Source organism: Rhinolophus hipposideros, assembly GCF_964194185.1.
Source record: "Rhinolophus hipposideros genome assembly, chromosome: 3".
Lineage (NCBI taxonomy): Eukaryota > Metazoa > Chordata > Mammalia > Chiroptera > Rhinolophidae > Rhinolophus > Rhinolophus hipposideros.
Genome location: NC_138049.1, coordinates 34855814 through 34873567, shown reverse-complemented (window position 1 = coordinate 34873567; position 17754 = coordinate 34855814). Strand labels below are relative to the sequence as shown.

The 17754-nt window shown below is 36.2% G+C and overlaps 1 protein-coding gene across 9 annotated transcripts in view; it reads left to right on the top strand.

Annotated features, from left to right (window-relative positions):
* The window catches only part of NKAIN2 (sodium/potassium transporting ATPase interacting 2), a gene marked incomplete at its 3' end in the record, with an annotated part of 885500 nt that extends 870168 nt beyond the window's left edge, over nt 1–15332 (top strand). For 3 of the 9 annotated variants that reach the window (XM_081041436.1, XM_081041438.1, XM_081041437.1), the window contains 3 exons: nt 8494–8575; nt 9208–9296; nt 12751–15331. In XM_081041436.1, coding sequence (XP_080897562.1) covers nt 8494–8575; nt 9208–9232 — 107 coding nt within the window. Of the gene's footprint in view, nt 1–8493; nt 8580–9207; nt 9297–12750 lie in introns of those variants that run through there. The other 6 variants (XM_081041444.1, XM_081041441.1, XM_081041442.1 and 3 more) reach the window with 3 other exon arrangements.
* Between the last annotated feature and the right edge of the window lie 2422 nt (nt 15333–17754).

Sequence of the window (17754 nt, the reverse complement as noted above, 5' to 3'; positions counted from 1 at the left end):
GTTCCAGCCTCTCTCTGTGCTTTTGGATAACTTAGAAGGTGATTTCCCAAAACACTTGAAATGTGGAAACTCAGTTCTATGTAGCTTTTAATATAAAACATCTTTCCTTTTTTCCACATATATCACACATGTTGCTTGTCAGACCACAGTTAACCAACTAAGTGGGCAGTGGAAGGTTTTCTATAGGCCTACCTCAGTTCTTCTCAGCTTCTGCTGATGAGTTCTATGCTTATGACATTCCATACAAAACTCTAGTAAATTATCATACAAAGTACTCATCCTCTAAGAAAAGAACCTAATATGCATTTTTAAAGCATAGTTCAAATCATTTTCTTTGTATAAATCCCTTTCAAAAAGAGATGAGATCCCAAATCCATCCATCATGTACCTTTAATATACATGCCTCTAAATGTTACACACATATGATTCTCTTATTTGCCTTGGGTCCTCTGAAGACAACTCAGGACTGTTACCATTTTCTTTGCAGTTGCTACAGAGTTTTCTCTTTGCCTCAGCTTTCCTATCTGTAATATGGGTATGTTTACATCTGATCTACGGAGGCATAGAGAGGTCCAATTATTTTAAATTAGTAAAGCACCATATCAGTTTAAGAACTATGATATAATAGCACTAATAACAGTCTGATTTTGAAATTACCAAGTAAGAGAAGAGTGCTTTTTGAATAAATATTCTTTGCTAAAATATGTTCCCCGTTGTGAGCTTCCCTTTTATTTAAACATTTTATTCATGAACACTGAGTCCAGCAAACCTAAAGCTGCCTTTTTTAAATACATGCTGGCAATGAGGTACTGTAAAATAAAACTGTATCTTGGTTTTAATGACAAAGCCACTAGTCAACATACTCGCTTTTGGAGACAGAGCTGGGAAAGGCCATGAAGGGAAACAGTTCTGAAGCTAAGCTTAAATATTTAGGAGAACATATTGGAAGACATTAAAGAGTTTGTGTGGGCCTATGAAAATAGAGCATATATCCATTATCTCTGCAGGTAAGGATTTCAAGGTACTTATCTCCAGTTGTACAAAAGAAATTTAGACCATAACCAACCATATGCCAAATTCAAAAAAACTGCCTTTCTCCCACAATTCTTAACCCTATGAAGTTAGAATTGTGTTATCATCCCCACCTTATGGAGGAAGAAATGTGTGACCTGCTTAAGGGTAGGGTGCTCATAAGAAGTGAAGGCACAACATGAGCCCAGGTCTTCTAACTCCAAAGCCCTCAGTCTTTATACTCCTTCACAGCTTCCCTGGAAAGTAACACTGTTTTATATTATTAGAACACTGTTAGATGGCAAGATCCTGGTCTCAGCAGAAGACCAGCATGTGTTTCTTCAAATCTCATCTAAGGTATTACCCTCACTGAGAGCTGACAGAAATAGGCAAGAGCAAAAAGACAAAACAGTTTATTCAGTGGAACTTATATTTCATTTTTTAATAAGTTTTTAGAACCAAAAGCTTAAAGTGATTACTCAAACTATTTCTAAATAAATATGTATATATTTTTTTTAATGATACCACAGTGGTGATTGCTTTTCACTTTCATTGTTTAGCATATGTAAATGCATTAACAAGTTTAAAAATATTGAAGATCTGATTCTGTTACAACTAAGAGAAATATATGGAAAATAGGACTCTAAGACCCTGAGGAAATACATATTTGCTGAACAGGGTTACGAAGTGGAGCATTTGTAGTGATGTAGCTAGTATGTCCCATTTCCCTCATTGTGTGCTTCGCCTGCCAGAAGCTCTCCATAGCATAACACTTTGGTGACCTTTCAAGCAACAACAAGATAAAGTGCCCCTATAAAGGATTGTATTTTCCTAATCAGAAAAAAAAAAAAAATCTCAGACTCCACACTGAGGGATTTTAGCCCGGATTGAATACCTCAAGCTCACACTTAACTAAGCTCAGTTGCTGCCAGCAAGTAAGTCTGTGTGGAAGAAAGGCAGTTCTTTTGAATTTGGCGTATGGTTGGTTATGGTCTAAATTTCTTTTGTACAACTGGAGATAAGTACCTTGAAATCCTTACCTGCAGAGATAATGGATATATGCTCTATTTTCATAGGCCCACACAAACTCTTTAATGTCTTCCAATATGTTCTCCTAAATATTTAAGCTTAGCTTCAGAACTGTTTCCCTTCATGGCCTTTCCCAGCTCTGTCTCCAAAAGCGAGTATGTTGACTAGTGGCTTTGTCATTAAAACCAAGATACAGTTTTATTTTACAATACCTCATTGCCAGCATGTATTTAAAAAGACAGCTTTAGGTTTGCCGGACTCAGTGTTCATGAATAAAATGTTTAAATAAAAGGGAAGCTCACAACGGGGAACATATTTTAGCAAAGAATATTTATTCAAAAAGCACTCTTCTCTTACTTGGAATTTCAAGATCTGACTGTTGTTAGTGCTATTAAATCATAGTTCTTAAACTGATATGGTGCTTTACTAATTTAAAACAATTGGACCTCTCTATGCCTCCATTGATCAGATGTAAACATACCCGTGTTGCAGATAGGAAAGCTGAGGCAAAGAGAAAACTCTGTAGCAACTGCAAAGAAAATGGTAACAGTCCTGAGTTGTCTTCAGAGGACCCAAGGCAAATACCTCCAATGAGGCAAAGTGTAAGCAAGTACAAATTTTATTTTTTTTCAATTTCTGCCCAGTTATGTACTTGTTTAACATGATATAAATTGGCCAGAGAGAGAAAAATGGTTTTTGCACCAATTCTCTACATTTGCAACACTCAATAGCATTCATTAATGAATGACCCTCTCACTCTAGTCATTTTGATGCTAAAGGATGTCCTAGCTTCTTTCCTTCCACTTCTCTAGATCAAAGAGACTACAGTGGTGGCTTCTCCCTATTGGTATCCAAAAACAAAACGTTTTTGGTTTTTTTTAATCTCACAAGACCCAGACAACAGCTCACATTCCAGATCTTCTATAAGAGGTTGTCTCTTTATTATCATTCAAGGCCTTAAGAAGGAAAGAGTAGAAATAACCAGTCAAATTGCATTTGGAAGTTTTTTCATGCTCCAGTCAATTGCCTTATTTTTCTTTACAACCTATAGCATCTAAAGAGTTCATTCAGTAAATCTATACTGATGGTCTTTTATGAGCCAGACTACACTCTGGGTTCTGGAGTGACTGTAATAAACACTAGTAAACAGTACTTCTCACACAGGTTACACTATAGTGATAGAAACAACAAATAAACAAGTAGATTTATAACATGTCAGGTGGAGACAGGTTGCAATGAAGCAAAATAAAACCAGGTAAGGAGAAAGAAATCCATGTCTAAAATCCCAGCAAGTCCCCAATTTGCTTTGCACCAATTAATTACATTTCCCTTTTTCCCCGTGTTTCCTGGCTTTTGCCACTTGTATGTGCCACTTACAACTTAAACACTACATTTCCAAATGAAGCCAAACACTAACTCCCTCATGACATTCTTTTTTGTTCTGGTAAAAGCAGCAACATTCTCCTAGCCAAATAATTTCTGAGTGAACTTCGCATCTTGCCTTTTTTTCCCCCTCCCCCATATTCAAAAACGTGGCATGTCCTAGGTTTTCTACCTCTTTCTCCATTTATCTTGTACTCATTCTCATCTTTTTTTTTTCAGTCCCCTATTTCTAATTCAAGCCTTCAATATTTCCTCTGTCTTTCACATTTTCTGATAAGCATTGAAAATAAAGCATTGAAATAACATAGTCCACCAAGTGGCTTTAAGGAAAACATCCCTCCTTACTTTGAAAACCATCACTATAATCAGAGTTACACAAGACGGGACTGAGAAAATACATAATTTCCAGAAGAATGGACTGCTTCAATGTTTATATGATGTCTGCACAATTTATCAGACACAAAGGAAATGAACTAAACCTTGAAAGACACTTACCTTATCACCTCTTAAAGATACATTACAGAAAATCAAAACTTCTTATTCATAACTATTACTAGCAAATCCAGCACAGGTAGTTTTTCTTTGGTTATTGTTCATATCAGAATATTCTGAGAATATTAAATTGGAGATAGGACAAAGATGAAGGAGTAAATTTTCTTTAAAAAAAAAACAACAACAGAGAAAAGATGCTGGAGACTAAATAACAAAGGGAGACATCTACAACCAACAGATACTCAACTGAAGAACTCTAAATTTTTTTTAAGTAAACAATAAAAGGAAAAGGAAAGCCTGAAGATTTGAGATTTAATCCAAAATGTGATGCAAAACCTTTGATAACATTCCAGAACTTTTCTAGAATAACATGAGTCAAAAACAGAAATGCTTTTTCAGTATAGTTATAAGAAAAGAGAATGCCTGTCTTCTAGTCCCATCCTGAGCTGGTGTGTGGTCCCACGCAGTCCAATAAATCTGTATTTATCTGTAAAATGAAGATAATTACTCTTACCCTATCCTCCTCACAACAATACTGTAAAGATAAATTATACCACCTGAAAGGACTGTAGGAATTAAGTATTTTACAATGTCAGGAATGTATTTTATTTTATTTTTTATTTTTTATTTTCTTTGGAGAATATTGGGGAACAGTGTGTTTTTCCAGGACCCATCAGCTCCATGTCAAGTTGTTTTTTACAATCTAGTTGTGGAGGGTGCAGCTCAATGGCCCATGTGGGAATTGAACCGACGACCTTGGTGTTATGAGCAATGCACTCTAACCACTGAACCATCCAGCCTCCCATTGGCAGCTCAGCTCCAAGCTCAAGCTGTTGTTTCTCACTGGTCCATGTGGAAATCGAAGGCGACCTTGGCGTTATGAGCACTGTCCTCCAACCACTGAGCCAACTGGCCACCCGAATTATATTTTATTTTTATTTTTGATTCTGGTTTAAATATTAACCTCCCGTCACTCCATGAGTGAAATGGTAAAAATCCATCCTGATTACAGTTAGATCCTCTTCTTTTCTCATCTTGGTTCTGAATCACCTGCTGTTGGAGATAGGTTGCAATGAAGCAAAATAAAACCGGGTAAGGAGAAAGAAATCCATGTGTAAAATCCCAGAAAGTCCCCAGTTTCCATGGTCCTGGCTGATGTGAATGATCAGAACATTTGCAATTCTGCCACCGGAGCTTTAGTGCTATTGTTCCCAGCTGAGTAGCTGCAAGCCAGTTCTACGAAGCCACACACCAGACAGGTCATGGCTAGTAAGAGCAAGCCCCAGACACTCAAGCTCCATTTGCACCACATGCTCAGGGCACACCTCCTTTCCCTTCTGGCCTTTTCTCATGTCTTAGGAAGGTACATTGTATCAGGCTCAAGCTTTGTTTCCCATTTTTGGCCCTGATTCTATCGTGTTTCCCAGAAAATAAGACCGGGTCTTATATTAATTTTTGCTCCAAAAGACTCATTAGGGCGTATTTTCAGGGGATGTCGTATTTTTTCATGTATGACAATCTACATTTATTCAAATACAGCCATATCATCTTCTTCTGGAACATCGCCATAATGCACTAAATGTGTCCATCCTGCTATCTTAACTGGGGCTTATTTTCGGGGTAGGTCTGATTTTCCGGGAAACACAGCGTCTGTTGGACTTGAAGATTCATCATGATTCCATCAGGTTATCCCTTGGTTCACTCTATATTCTTTGGCTTATAATTGCCATCTGGCTTTTTCTGCCATCCATCTGAAATGCCTAGAAACTAGTTAAGAAAATATTTTTAAGCAACACCAACACTAATAAACCTGAGCTTGACTTGGATCTCCATATCAGTGGAGACCTTACTGTTTATATCTGCCCTGATTTTCTTCATCGACTCTAATCACTCTATTCTCCAGCACTAGGGTGTGGACCATCCTACTAAAGGGGAATCTCAGAACAAGAAAACTCTAAAGCTGTGAATATCTCTCAACAAATCAGTCCTTAATTAAGTGTCAGTATCGACAAGAGGAAACCCAAATGAACAAGAATTTAAGCACTATCTACAGTCGTGGCCAATAATTTCTCAAAATATAGTCATTAAATATAGTTGTCATTCAATTATTACATAGCGCTTCTGGTACTGCTTATATTAGCTAAAGACAAATGTGGGCAATTCGAAAACAAAAGAGATTCACTCTCTTTTAATTCATCTTCTATAAAATACTTGGTGTAGTTCCATAGTTGTCCCAAATTAAACATTTTGTCTTTTTTATTTCTCCTTACTGCATGGGCTTAGAAGAGTCCTAAATTTTTTCAGGGGCTTTTAGTTTTCTTCTTCCACACCATATGTCTCTCACCCAGAGCTCTGCATTCATTATCTTATTTTATCCTCACACCAAGTATATGAAATAAGTATTATCATCCCTTTTTTAAGTGATGTTAAGAGATTTGTCTAAGGTCACACAGCAGGCAAGTGGTCAAACTAATATTTAAACCCTGATCCTTCTAACATCAGGGTCTCTTTTTTTATACTAGTCTATTTTTGATGAGAAGAGAAAGTCTGCCTTGAATAAAAGGGTTTTCACAGTAGAAAGAAATGAGATATTAAACTATAAGTAGACATGGAGGCACTTTAAATGCATATTAGTAAGTGAAAAGGAAATCGGAAAAAGCTACACACTGTAGGAGTCCAACTACACGAGATTCTGAAAGAGGCAAAACTATGGGGATAGTTGAAAGATCAGTGGTTGCTAGAGATAAGGGGAGAGGCAGGGATAAAAAGGCAAAGAACAAAGTTTTTTCCGGGCAATGAAACGATTCTATATGATACTAAATTTGTGGATACATATTATTGTAGATTTGTCAAAACTCATAGAATATAAAACACCAACAGTGAACCCTGATGTAAACTCTGGACTTTGGGTGGTAATGACGTGTCAATGTGGGTTCATTGACTGTAGCACATGTACCACTCTGGTGAGGATGTTGATAGGAGGCGAGAATGCAAGGGTGTGGGGAGAGGAGGTACCTGAGAACTACTTTCTGCTCAATTTTGCCATAAACCAAAAACTGCTCTAAAAAATAAAATCTATTAAAAGAAAATTCCCCCACTCAACAGAAAAATGGACATAATGGAGTTTATGGGACTTCACACCTTTCTCCAATTTCTGCCTGTAACACTTAGGATTTTATAAATAAAACCAGAATTAGTCAAAACTAAGCCAATAGAATAAGATACTTGAAAGAGTAAAGCTATCCTAGGGCATCCTAATTCAGTCTCTATTCCCCTTTCGTTCTCCTTCCTGCCATCTATCTTGTCAACCTTTTTGTTGTTTTGCCTCTTTTACCCCCACCACACAACCTCTGAATCCAGGAATGGAAAAGAAAAAACAAAACTTTTTCATAGTACTCTTAGTATTTACTGTTCCAGTTACTACTGCTACCAGCACAGTGTGTGTAAAACAACCTTTTAGTTTGCTCATGGATTCTGCAGGTTAAGAATTCAGACAGGGCACAATGACAATGGCTTGTCTCTAATTCCTAAATCAGGGGCCTGCCTCAGCTGAGAAGATACTAAGACTGGGCTGACTCGACAACTAGGGGCTGAAATCATTTGGAGGCATTTTTTCCTCACAGGTCTGGGTGTTGATACTGGGTATCTGTTGGGATCTCAGCTAGCCTGTCAACCGAAATACATATCCATGGGTTCTCCATTGTTCTCTCCATGTGGACTAGTTTGGGCATGGTGACAAAGCTCCAAGAGAGGGCATCCCAAAAGAACAAGAGGGGAGTCCATGACAGTTTTAGAATCTAGACTTGGAAGTCATATAGTGTCACTGTATTGATCAAAGCAGCCACAAAAGTCTATTCAGGTTCAAGAGGAAGGGACCCAAACCACTGAATGGGAGGTGTGTCAAAGTTACATTGTAAGCACATTTGAAATGGAGATATTGTTATAGCCATTTTGGAAAATATAATCTACCATAGTAACTCTTGTTATGTCTTATTGTACGTTAAATATCTAGGTATATACTGCATTTGAATGTTTGGTTAGGCATAGTTCCACATCTTTATTTGTGATTGATTATTTCAGATTACAAACCACAATGGCAGGGACAGCCATGTTGAGTTAATTTTCATGAGCTTCACTATAGCACCTTGTACTTGACAATCACAGTGCATAGTGTTATTACTAGTGTTGTAAATTGCTAATAGATACATGTGCTTGCCCCATCATTATTTTTTACATTTGTGATGTGATGCAGAAAATCTCCACACTAACCAAAAAGACATATAGCGTCTTTAACGTGCAAGTGAATTTTATTACTACAATTAGGTTTTGCTAGCTTGAGAGGAGTCCATGCATTCTTCTCCCAAGTGAATAGATTCTTGTAAAGCAATAATTGCATCTCACAGTTGGGGCAGGGGGTGAATCACTATCTTGAGGGAACTCTTTTTTTCCTCCACAATTAGTCACTTCTAGTTTACTAGGTTATTAAAAGTTCATATTAGGCCACTGTGTCAGGCCATGATTATGAATAGCTTATGTCTTCTAAAAAGTTAATTAATGAAGGCAATTGTCCCTTTTCAGTTGATTTCATAGGTGGCTTTGATTCTTATGGCTATCAAGGGCCTCAGAAGACATCTCATTTACAACTACAGCCTATGTACATGTAAGTACTCTACTTGGGAGGTATTCTTCTGGGATACTAAAAACTGTTTAAGAAACATTCTTGTGGCATAAAATAGATGGCATGCAACTTTTCTTCAGTTCTATACTTTCAGTATTTTCTTTTCTATTCATATTGTTTTGTCTGGGATAATTCTAATAACATTTTCTTCATAATTTTTTTAATTTAACTTATCAGAAATGCCATAGCTCAAGTTACCTTTAGTTGTACGTGACTACAAAAAAAAGTATATGTTACTTTTTTGAATTACCCAAAAAGTGTATATTTTGAAGATGATATAACATTACATATAGTTATATGTACTATATATAAACCATATGTTTTAGTTTTCCCAGGATAGTCTGAGTTTACATGGGTTGTCCTGGTACAATTACTACCAGCACCCCCCATTACTCTCAAAAGTGTTCTCATTTGGATGATAAATGATAAGCTATCAGTCTAGTTATACATAGTGTTAGAAATCAAAAACTGAGCAATACTCTTTCTCTATATTTTTCTGATATTAAAACTGAAAATGAAACATAGTACTAAGACTGAAACTTATCAGACCCTTAACTCTAGCACTCCAGAGAGCAGACATACAATCAGAGCCTGATTTTTATATCTGTGTTTAGGCAAATTCCCTTGGATAACAACTGATAACAAATTCTATATATCAGCATCAAGTGATATGCTGAATTGCAAGCGAAGATCAAAATAGAAAGTAAGATTCCAATTCATTTCGAAATGTGAGCTTCTCTTTTTGAAGATATGTGTTTGTCATTGTTGTCCTTCACCATTGAATCATTTTCTCTTTTAATATTGTTAGTGTGTAGGGTAATAAATGGATTTGTGGAGAGATTAATCTTTATGCAGACCTTTATAAGCTCTTTTTTAAAAGGGGATGATCTATGCATCCTACTTGCATTTTTATTTGTGTCCCTTGTAGTTCTCTGGAAGTATTTGGTAACACCTCTTGTAAAAAAGACTTTATCAGTTCAGATATCAGTCAACACTATATGCCACTCAAAGCATTCCCTCTGTAAACAGTATATCACCCACCCCTCTTACATCCCCACAACCACTGTCCTAATTCTGCATTCATGACCTTAAGTTTTCCATTCTCTTTCTTATTTTAGAACTCCTCTCTCATCTTCCACAAGGATGCCAAATTAATCTTCCTAAAGTATAACTCTGATAATTTCATTCCCCTGTCCCCAAATTATCAATGAGTCCCTATTACCTACTGAACAAAGTCCAAATTCCTTATCATAGCCTGAAACTGTGCTGATCTGGCCCCAAAGTTTCATTGAAATATTGTCTAGTCTCTTCAATCCTTAATAACTTTTGAGCCTCAGCAATATGCAGATGATGCTAGGACACGCTAGGAAAATGGAATGATGAATAAAAACTGGCCCCAGTCCTCCAGAAGCTTATAATCTATTGAGGGCTTAAGTAGTTTTATGTCTCCTCTTAGCCACTTCTTTTTCAGCCAAACTATTATGTTGGTGCAAAAGTAATTGCAGTTTAAAAGGTTAAAAATAATTGCAAAATCCGCAATTACTTTTACACCAACCTAATAGAACTCTTGCCTTGTGCAAATATGACGTGTATTTTTCCAAGTGTCCATACTGTTTTCTTGACATAAACATCTTTTTTTTTTCAAATTCCACTCTTTGAAACCCCACTAACCTTCAAATTAAATCTTAAAATATATCTCCTTTATGAAACATTTCTTAATCTCTCTTCCTCTGTTACTTATCTTTTTTTTTCTTTTGCCCTATACTACAGTTGTTTCTATTTATATCATACCTTTCCTTATCTTTTCAGGAAGATTAGATAGCTTAATAACAACAACAACAAAAGATAAATCCTTTAATTACTTTGCCATTCTTCTCAATATTATATCATAGCCGTATGTTAAAGTAGCCCATTAAAAATAAAGGCAAAGTGGTATGAAAAAGTGGTTAAGATGACTTATTGCAAACAGCCTGAGATAAAATTCCTTATGAACTTGGACATATAACTGTATTTGAATAACTTTATTTATTCTCACAAAGCCTAAATTTCCTAGCCTAAAAATAGAGTTGATAACATACATACTTCATATAATTGTTCTCAATTTAAATGAAATAATGCATGTAAAGCATATAAAACATAGGATGTACCATACAGTATGTGCTTAGTAAACATAATTTATTAGTAGTATAAACATGATTATGTTAACCATTATTCATGAAAAGACTTTATCAAGTCAGAAATCAATATATGCTATATTTCATTCCCAAAGGATTTCCTCTGATAATAATATAACTCATATAATACTAGCCCAAGTACCATGTAACAATGTGTTTGTGATCAAGAGCAAACCAGGACATCTACCATTGCTTGCTTCTGACAATATCATGTAACATTTTTATCATGCAACATTTCATTGTGTTGGTAAAGAGGAATAATCAATAAATATGATCAAGCTACAATAAATTAGTTGTAATTTATTGTAAGGATTGGCTATAATAAAAATATTAGAATGCTAATTTTACATCATCAACTATTTATTTCAAAACAGGCATTTATAATTCTAATGTTGTCTTTCAACAGCGGGCTCTGCAAATTTAATATCCAGCACCAAATTCTTTGAGGACAAAACTTTCTGATTTGTTAAATAGAATACTTTAAATGCTAAAGTAAAAGGAGTAAAAATATTGTTTTCTTCTTTACTGCCAAGGAATGGTAGAATTATATAAGAGCTTTCAACTCTTACTGCTCATGAAGTAAGTTAAATATTTAATGGAATTCAATTTTAGAAAGTTAGAAATACTTAAGATATGTAATAAATCACCAGCCAAAATATGACTACCATCGCTTCCACAAAACATCCCCTAGGGGCCTGAAATACTAGAACACTAAGATTTTATTTTACAGATGAGGAACCTGAATCAAGAGAAAGGAAAACAAGGTCACACAACTTGGCAGTTGTGCAACCCCAAATATCAACCTGTTTTCCCGACTTTTAGTTCAGTTGTACTTCTTCACACTAACTTAGCTGCCATAATTCCATTCATGCCTGCACCCTACCCCCTTTTCTTCATTTATTTTATTCCCTTTTGATTTCACATTATGCAGTGTTGAATGAAGAAGGGCCTTTTTAACTTTGAAGACCTCAAAAATCAATCACTGGAGAGCTGCTGCCTACTCAAATCCTATGAAAAATCAAAGCTGACTCATGCAGAAACCTCGTCCCCTGCCGAGCAGCAGAGACCTGAGTATCTCCTATATCTTTGTCCTTCAGGGTGTACCTTCTCCTGTCAACCTGCTATAAATAAGTTTCATAAAGTAAGCGTAACTGAACATCACGGGCCAGTCCAAGCTACCTGACAGTATTACATAGCAACTGGAAGTAAAAGCTGTTCCTTAGAAGGAGAGCAAATGCTGAACAGTGACGTGCACTTTGAGCCATGGGACTTCCATTATCCCAGCAAATCTTCTGAGGCAGAGAGCCTGGTTAGAGCTTTGAAAACACTGCCTAACTGACTCACTCACGGTCCTGTGTCCACTCCTACAGTCGGTCAACCGGCAGTCGTCTTTTTTATGTTTTTTGCAGTTATATTTGGTAAATGTTCTTGGCCTATAATTCTTCAGATTACCTATAATCCATCTAAAAAGGAAAGGTTTTCATTAATTGTTGTTTTATAGTTTGGTAAACCTCTTTGAAACCAACGATCCAATAATCGCTATGAAGTTGTTGTACAAAAGCATTCCCCTTTTCTAACAAACTACCTGCTTTGACTAGTACTGACCTATGTGCCATAATAAATAGAGATCTGGTTGGGCTCCCTGCAGTATAAACTGTGAGAATGTCCCACGGTCTATTAGACAACATTTGAAAACATCACATTCTTTCTCAAAGTTTAACTGTACAGCAATACATATTCATTTCATTTGTCCCCAGAAATGGATTTTAAATTACCATAAGTGGCCTTTCTGTCCAGGAGGTTGCACTGAGCAAAAAGAAAAAGAGAGGAAAATTGTCTATTTAAAAGCACAATTGGGCTTGGAAGGTTTTTGTTTTTTGGGGTTTTTTTTGGCTTGCTCTTATGCTTAGAGAGGTGAGGTGATGACAAAAGGTGCTGAGCTTCCCCCTTTGATTAAAAGCATCTTTGCTTTCTCTCTCTCAGGTCAAAATGATACAGATGGCTTCAGAATGTCAGCTCTTGGACCTTTCAAAAAACTTGTTTCCCAGTGGCCTCCTGCATTTTATGAAGAGCAAGAAGCAACTGAGTTTAACTATCTATACATGTTAACAAAACAAACACAAAGCCTCCTCATACACTGGGGCACGCACGCACACACACACACACACACACACACACACACACACACACACACCAATTCCACTTGGCCTCCTCTGTATAACTGAAACAAATATGCAGGACACGCCCATCTTGGATTTCCTGAAAGCGGGCTTCCTTCTTCCAGGCCTTTGGAAAGTTTAAAAGGAGACGTGTTGGTGCCCTCTGCTGGCCATCACTGACTTCTCTGCAGCCCACTCGGTGGGCCTCTGCAAGCTGCGAAGTCACCCAGGGCACAGTAGCTTGAGAGTCCTGTCTTCTGCACTCCATAAGTCTTGACAGTACCACGGCTATGTAGGCAATATAATTGCAAAAACAAACAAAACATGCCATGATGATCTCGTAACCGAAGTCTGAAACGGCAGTTTGTTTGCCCTAAAGGCTGTACGTACATACTTGCCTTAACCCACCTAAGTTGTGCGCCCAAGAATCTCAGTGCAGACATCCCCAAGTCACTTCCTTTAGGCTAACACACTGCTATGAATTCCGAATGAGTTCGAGTCTGTGTGTTTTAAGTCAAGAAACAAGACTGGATAGCCCAGCAGCTCCAGTGTGTCTGTGGATGAAAACTGCCAGCTGTCAGCAAAGTGCTTTACCATTGAGCCTCCGCAGTGGCCAAAAAGAGACAAGTAACAATAATCACAACAATAATAAGTCATCTTTGTAATTCTTAAATATGGTCTTCTGATGCGGTTAAGTGGGACAAAGTAAAACTTAATCTACTAAACTCAATCTACTGGAAGCAGAAAGCAGAAATGGCATAACTCACTGATCTTATTTATCGCACTCTACGTGCTTTTATAAGTCTATAAGTATCTACAAATGTCTTTTACTAACACAGAAACAACTGTGGATTTCTATCAACAGAGGCCAACTGAATATGTATTAGCTATGTTTACTCTTTTATATCTAATTCAAATTGAAGACCCTATGTAGGTGAACTTTTTTTCCTAACTTCAGCGTACGAGATTATTTTTTGGGTGGGGGGGGAGCAATAGTTACCTTGGTGAAATATTTGAGATCTCTTCGTGGTAATTGGGGGATTCGTTGTGTGTTAGAGTGTATTTTAATCCTCTTGTATTATTGTGGCAGAAAAACTGTGCTGTTAACGTAGTTGGCAACAAGATGCCTTTGGAAACTTAATAGTAGGTCAATGTGTTTATGGAATATTCTGAATTCCTAGGAAATTTTGTTCAATATATTCAAGCATTATTTGGTTTTCATTAGTAGAAAACATAGTTAGCTCAGGCTTGTCAGGAACTCAGATGAGTCATATTTTTCTTGGACCCACCTGAAACACTAAAATCAATTTTTTTAAATGAATACACCACCTTTAAATACAGTGAAATTCAGACTGGCAAAGGTATAAATTGGCATAGAACATTTTCTCTTGGTTGCTATGACGTTTCGGTTATTGGGTTAACCTACTTTGGGCCTTAACCCATCCAGAGCTACATAAACCAGTCCCATTAATGTGTTGCATGGATGTCTATGATATAAAAGTACACGCATATACATTTGAAAATGATAAAGGAACAAAGGTTACTATTGGAACATAAACTACGGAAAAGGTTCCAGCACTTGTGCTTGAATTTTTCAGTGGCTTGTATATGCTTGTCCATACAAACATGTACAAAACATAAAATTACAAACATGTCAGTGAAACCTCATCTAATGATTTTATAGTGACATGCATGTTTAACGTATGAGAAAATATTTACCACTGTATTGTCCTTTGATTCTTAAAATATAAACACTATACATGCCAGAAACTATTCCAATGTAATTATTAATGTGACTATTAAAATGAGGTTTCACTGTACATTCATGTTCTGATAAGAATCTACCTTCTAGGACATGTTATATGGATAGAGATTGAAATGCACAGAGAATAAGACCTCATATTCCTGCTTTAAGTTGCAGTCAAGTTACCACTAAATCACTACTATCATCACCACCAAAATTTCAAAAAACAGTTGTTGACTACTAAAAAAGTGGACAGGTCTTTTTTTGGGAGCAGTGAGCACAGTAGTGTGATTAAATCTGGAAAACATCTAAGTTGTATAGCTGTATCCTCCTCAAAATCCGGTGAAGAATGCTATTTTTCTAGGCTGAGCTTTTGTTATAAACCTAATATTCAGAAGGCAAGAGTTACAATCCTGATGTGTCTTTATTTCTTTTTTTGCGTTTGTTAATTCTGAATGTATTTTTAACAGAGTGATTTTTTTGACTTACTAGTGTAATTTGCATTTTAAAAATAAATGGAAAAACAATTAAGTTTTGGAGCCATCCCTGAAAGCCCCTGATCCTTTTCACAGTGTACTTGATTATGCCATTGACAGGATAAGCTTATTAAACTTACATGGAGGCAATGCTGATATTCCATTCCAAGCACAGATGTGTTGACAGTAAAAAGAAAATGCCCCGTCATGGCACCATTTTAGCTCAGTCATATAGTAACACGTACTTTCATTATCCCCTGACACTGTGTTTTGTTTTTTTTTTGTTTTTGAGAGTTTTGGGCTTTTATTTGTTTATTTTATTTTTATTTTTATTTTATTTTTATTTTTGACAAGACTGCCTGGAATAGACTTGCTGTCATTTGGGGATCTTTTTCTTTGTTTTTTCCCTACCCCTAGCTGGAATTTAGAGTTAACATCAGTCTAAAGCTGACAAAGGTATTAAGGCACTATATTAAAAACCTTTGGTTAATGTAGGTAGGGTTTTTCATATTTTGTACACCAAATTATTTAAAATAAAATAATGTAAAATGCCTATGTATTGCCCCTTGATGACATAGTCTTTGACAGTGACTCTAGTGAAGCATGTTGGGGTAAGGTAGGCAAATAGAAAAGATTAACCCCTGGCATTTGTGATTGTCCAACCATAATTTAAGCTGAGTTTCACTGTATGGATTAAAGGGATAGGAGGCAGCAGGCTGAGGCTGCTGGTGGGGTTGTGTCCTTTCTCTCACTGTACACAGGCACACACCAGCCCCCAGAAGAACAAAATGCCCAAACTGGTGAAAACAAGGAAGGCTTTGAGGCAGCATTCAAGAAGCTGAAGATCAGCTCATAGTACTTGACTTCTCTGCCACGTGGTGAGAGCCTTGTAAAGGACCAAGTCTGGTTTCCCTTTGCTCACTGCGTGAAAAGTATGCTGATGAGGATTCATTGAAGTAGGTGTGAATGGCTGTCAGGTTGTTGCTTCACACTGTGAGGTCAAATGCACATAACAGCTCAGCTGAATATAAAGAGATAAAAGTTAATAGATCAAATATATATCCTAAAGAAAAGATTCCTTCTTCTGGATTTCTCAAATGTCGTGTGCATTCAGTAAGTAACAGTACCAAGATCTTCATTTGGTAACTATTAAAAAACATCATCTCTGATATAGTGAAGCAAATATCTAATATTCCACTGTCCTATAACAAATGGACCATTATAAACTCAGAAATACAAATTTGTTTTAAATTGGTCACACTGTAGAACAAACTTTTGAGAACCAACCCACTTATTATAGAGACAGTAAACTAAGGCCCATAGAGGTTAAGAAATTACTCAAGATTACCAAAAATCCTCCAAATGCAAATAACTCACTATTCTACAACAAATTCTAGTATGTGTACTCTGGAATAAAACAAATCCCAGGCCTGTAAACTGACCCTGGACTGTGTAAATCAGAATGAACCCTGATAAGGACGACCCTAAGATAATGTAAGATCATAAATGTCTCTGAATTATTGTGTATTAGGTTCAGCATAGTCTAAATGTTAAACATGTTTTATCGCTATACTTCTTTTAAAGACCAATAACTCATACACATATGTGTATATATAGAATATATAAATATGTTCTATGTAAGTCAACTAATTATGTTCAGTTTCAGGGTTAGAAATTTGTCTGTTATTTCTTTTATAACACATTTATGAATAGCTAATATTAGAGAGATTAAGATTACTTCAACTGTCCCATCTTGAATACTTCCTACAATTGTCAAGATAATCTTCCTGCAGACATTGTATCTGTCTTTGGCAAAATTTTAGCACTCAACACTTGCACTCAGGAAGCTTTGATATCAAAATCCACACATTGTGAAAAACGAAGCCCCAGGTATTCTCGTCATATGCGAATCTTTGCTTAGGAATCATGTTCAATCCTCTTTTCATTGTGTTACTTCTACCTTCCACCTACTCTTAAGAAAGGAAAGAACAAAATCTGTGATTGATATGTACAATTATAAACATGCTAGTATCTTGAAACAATCACTTTTGATAGCTATGAGAGCAAAACCTCTAACACATTTATGTATTCTATGCCTTTTAATTCAACAAAAACGTGAACTAGATAGTACATTCAAGTGTCTTATTTACCGCTGAAATGTGCACAAGTGTCATGAGTTATGATTGCTGGTGATAACAAAGAAAACAAAGGTGAGTTCCTCCTACAAGGGATAAAGGCATATCGTTTTATATTCTCTAGAATTATGAAGAAGGTTGTTTTAATCCTTAAATATTATGGAGTTTGGAAACACATGAGCTAAAAATTTCATAGTTAGTGAAAGTTGATTTCTATAAGATAAATTCAGAGAGGAAATATCCTTTTATAAGCCACATGTAGATGCTCTGACACAGTCTAAATCATTATTAAAAATGTAAGTCTTTTCTATAATGAGGGCATAGCATTGTGGCACCTTAATAATAAAATAGGTATATTTTTTAACCTCTCATTCTACCCTCATATGAATTTATGCTGTAACAGCTATGGAATAAAACAACTCCCCAAAAAAGATTGCAAATTGATGCTGTCACCCCAAGGATGATGGATTGAT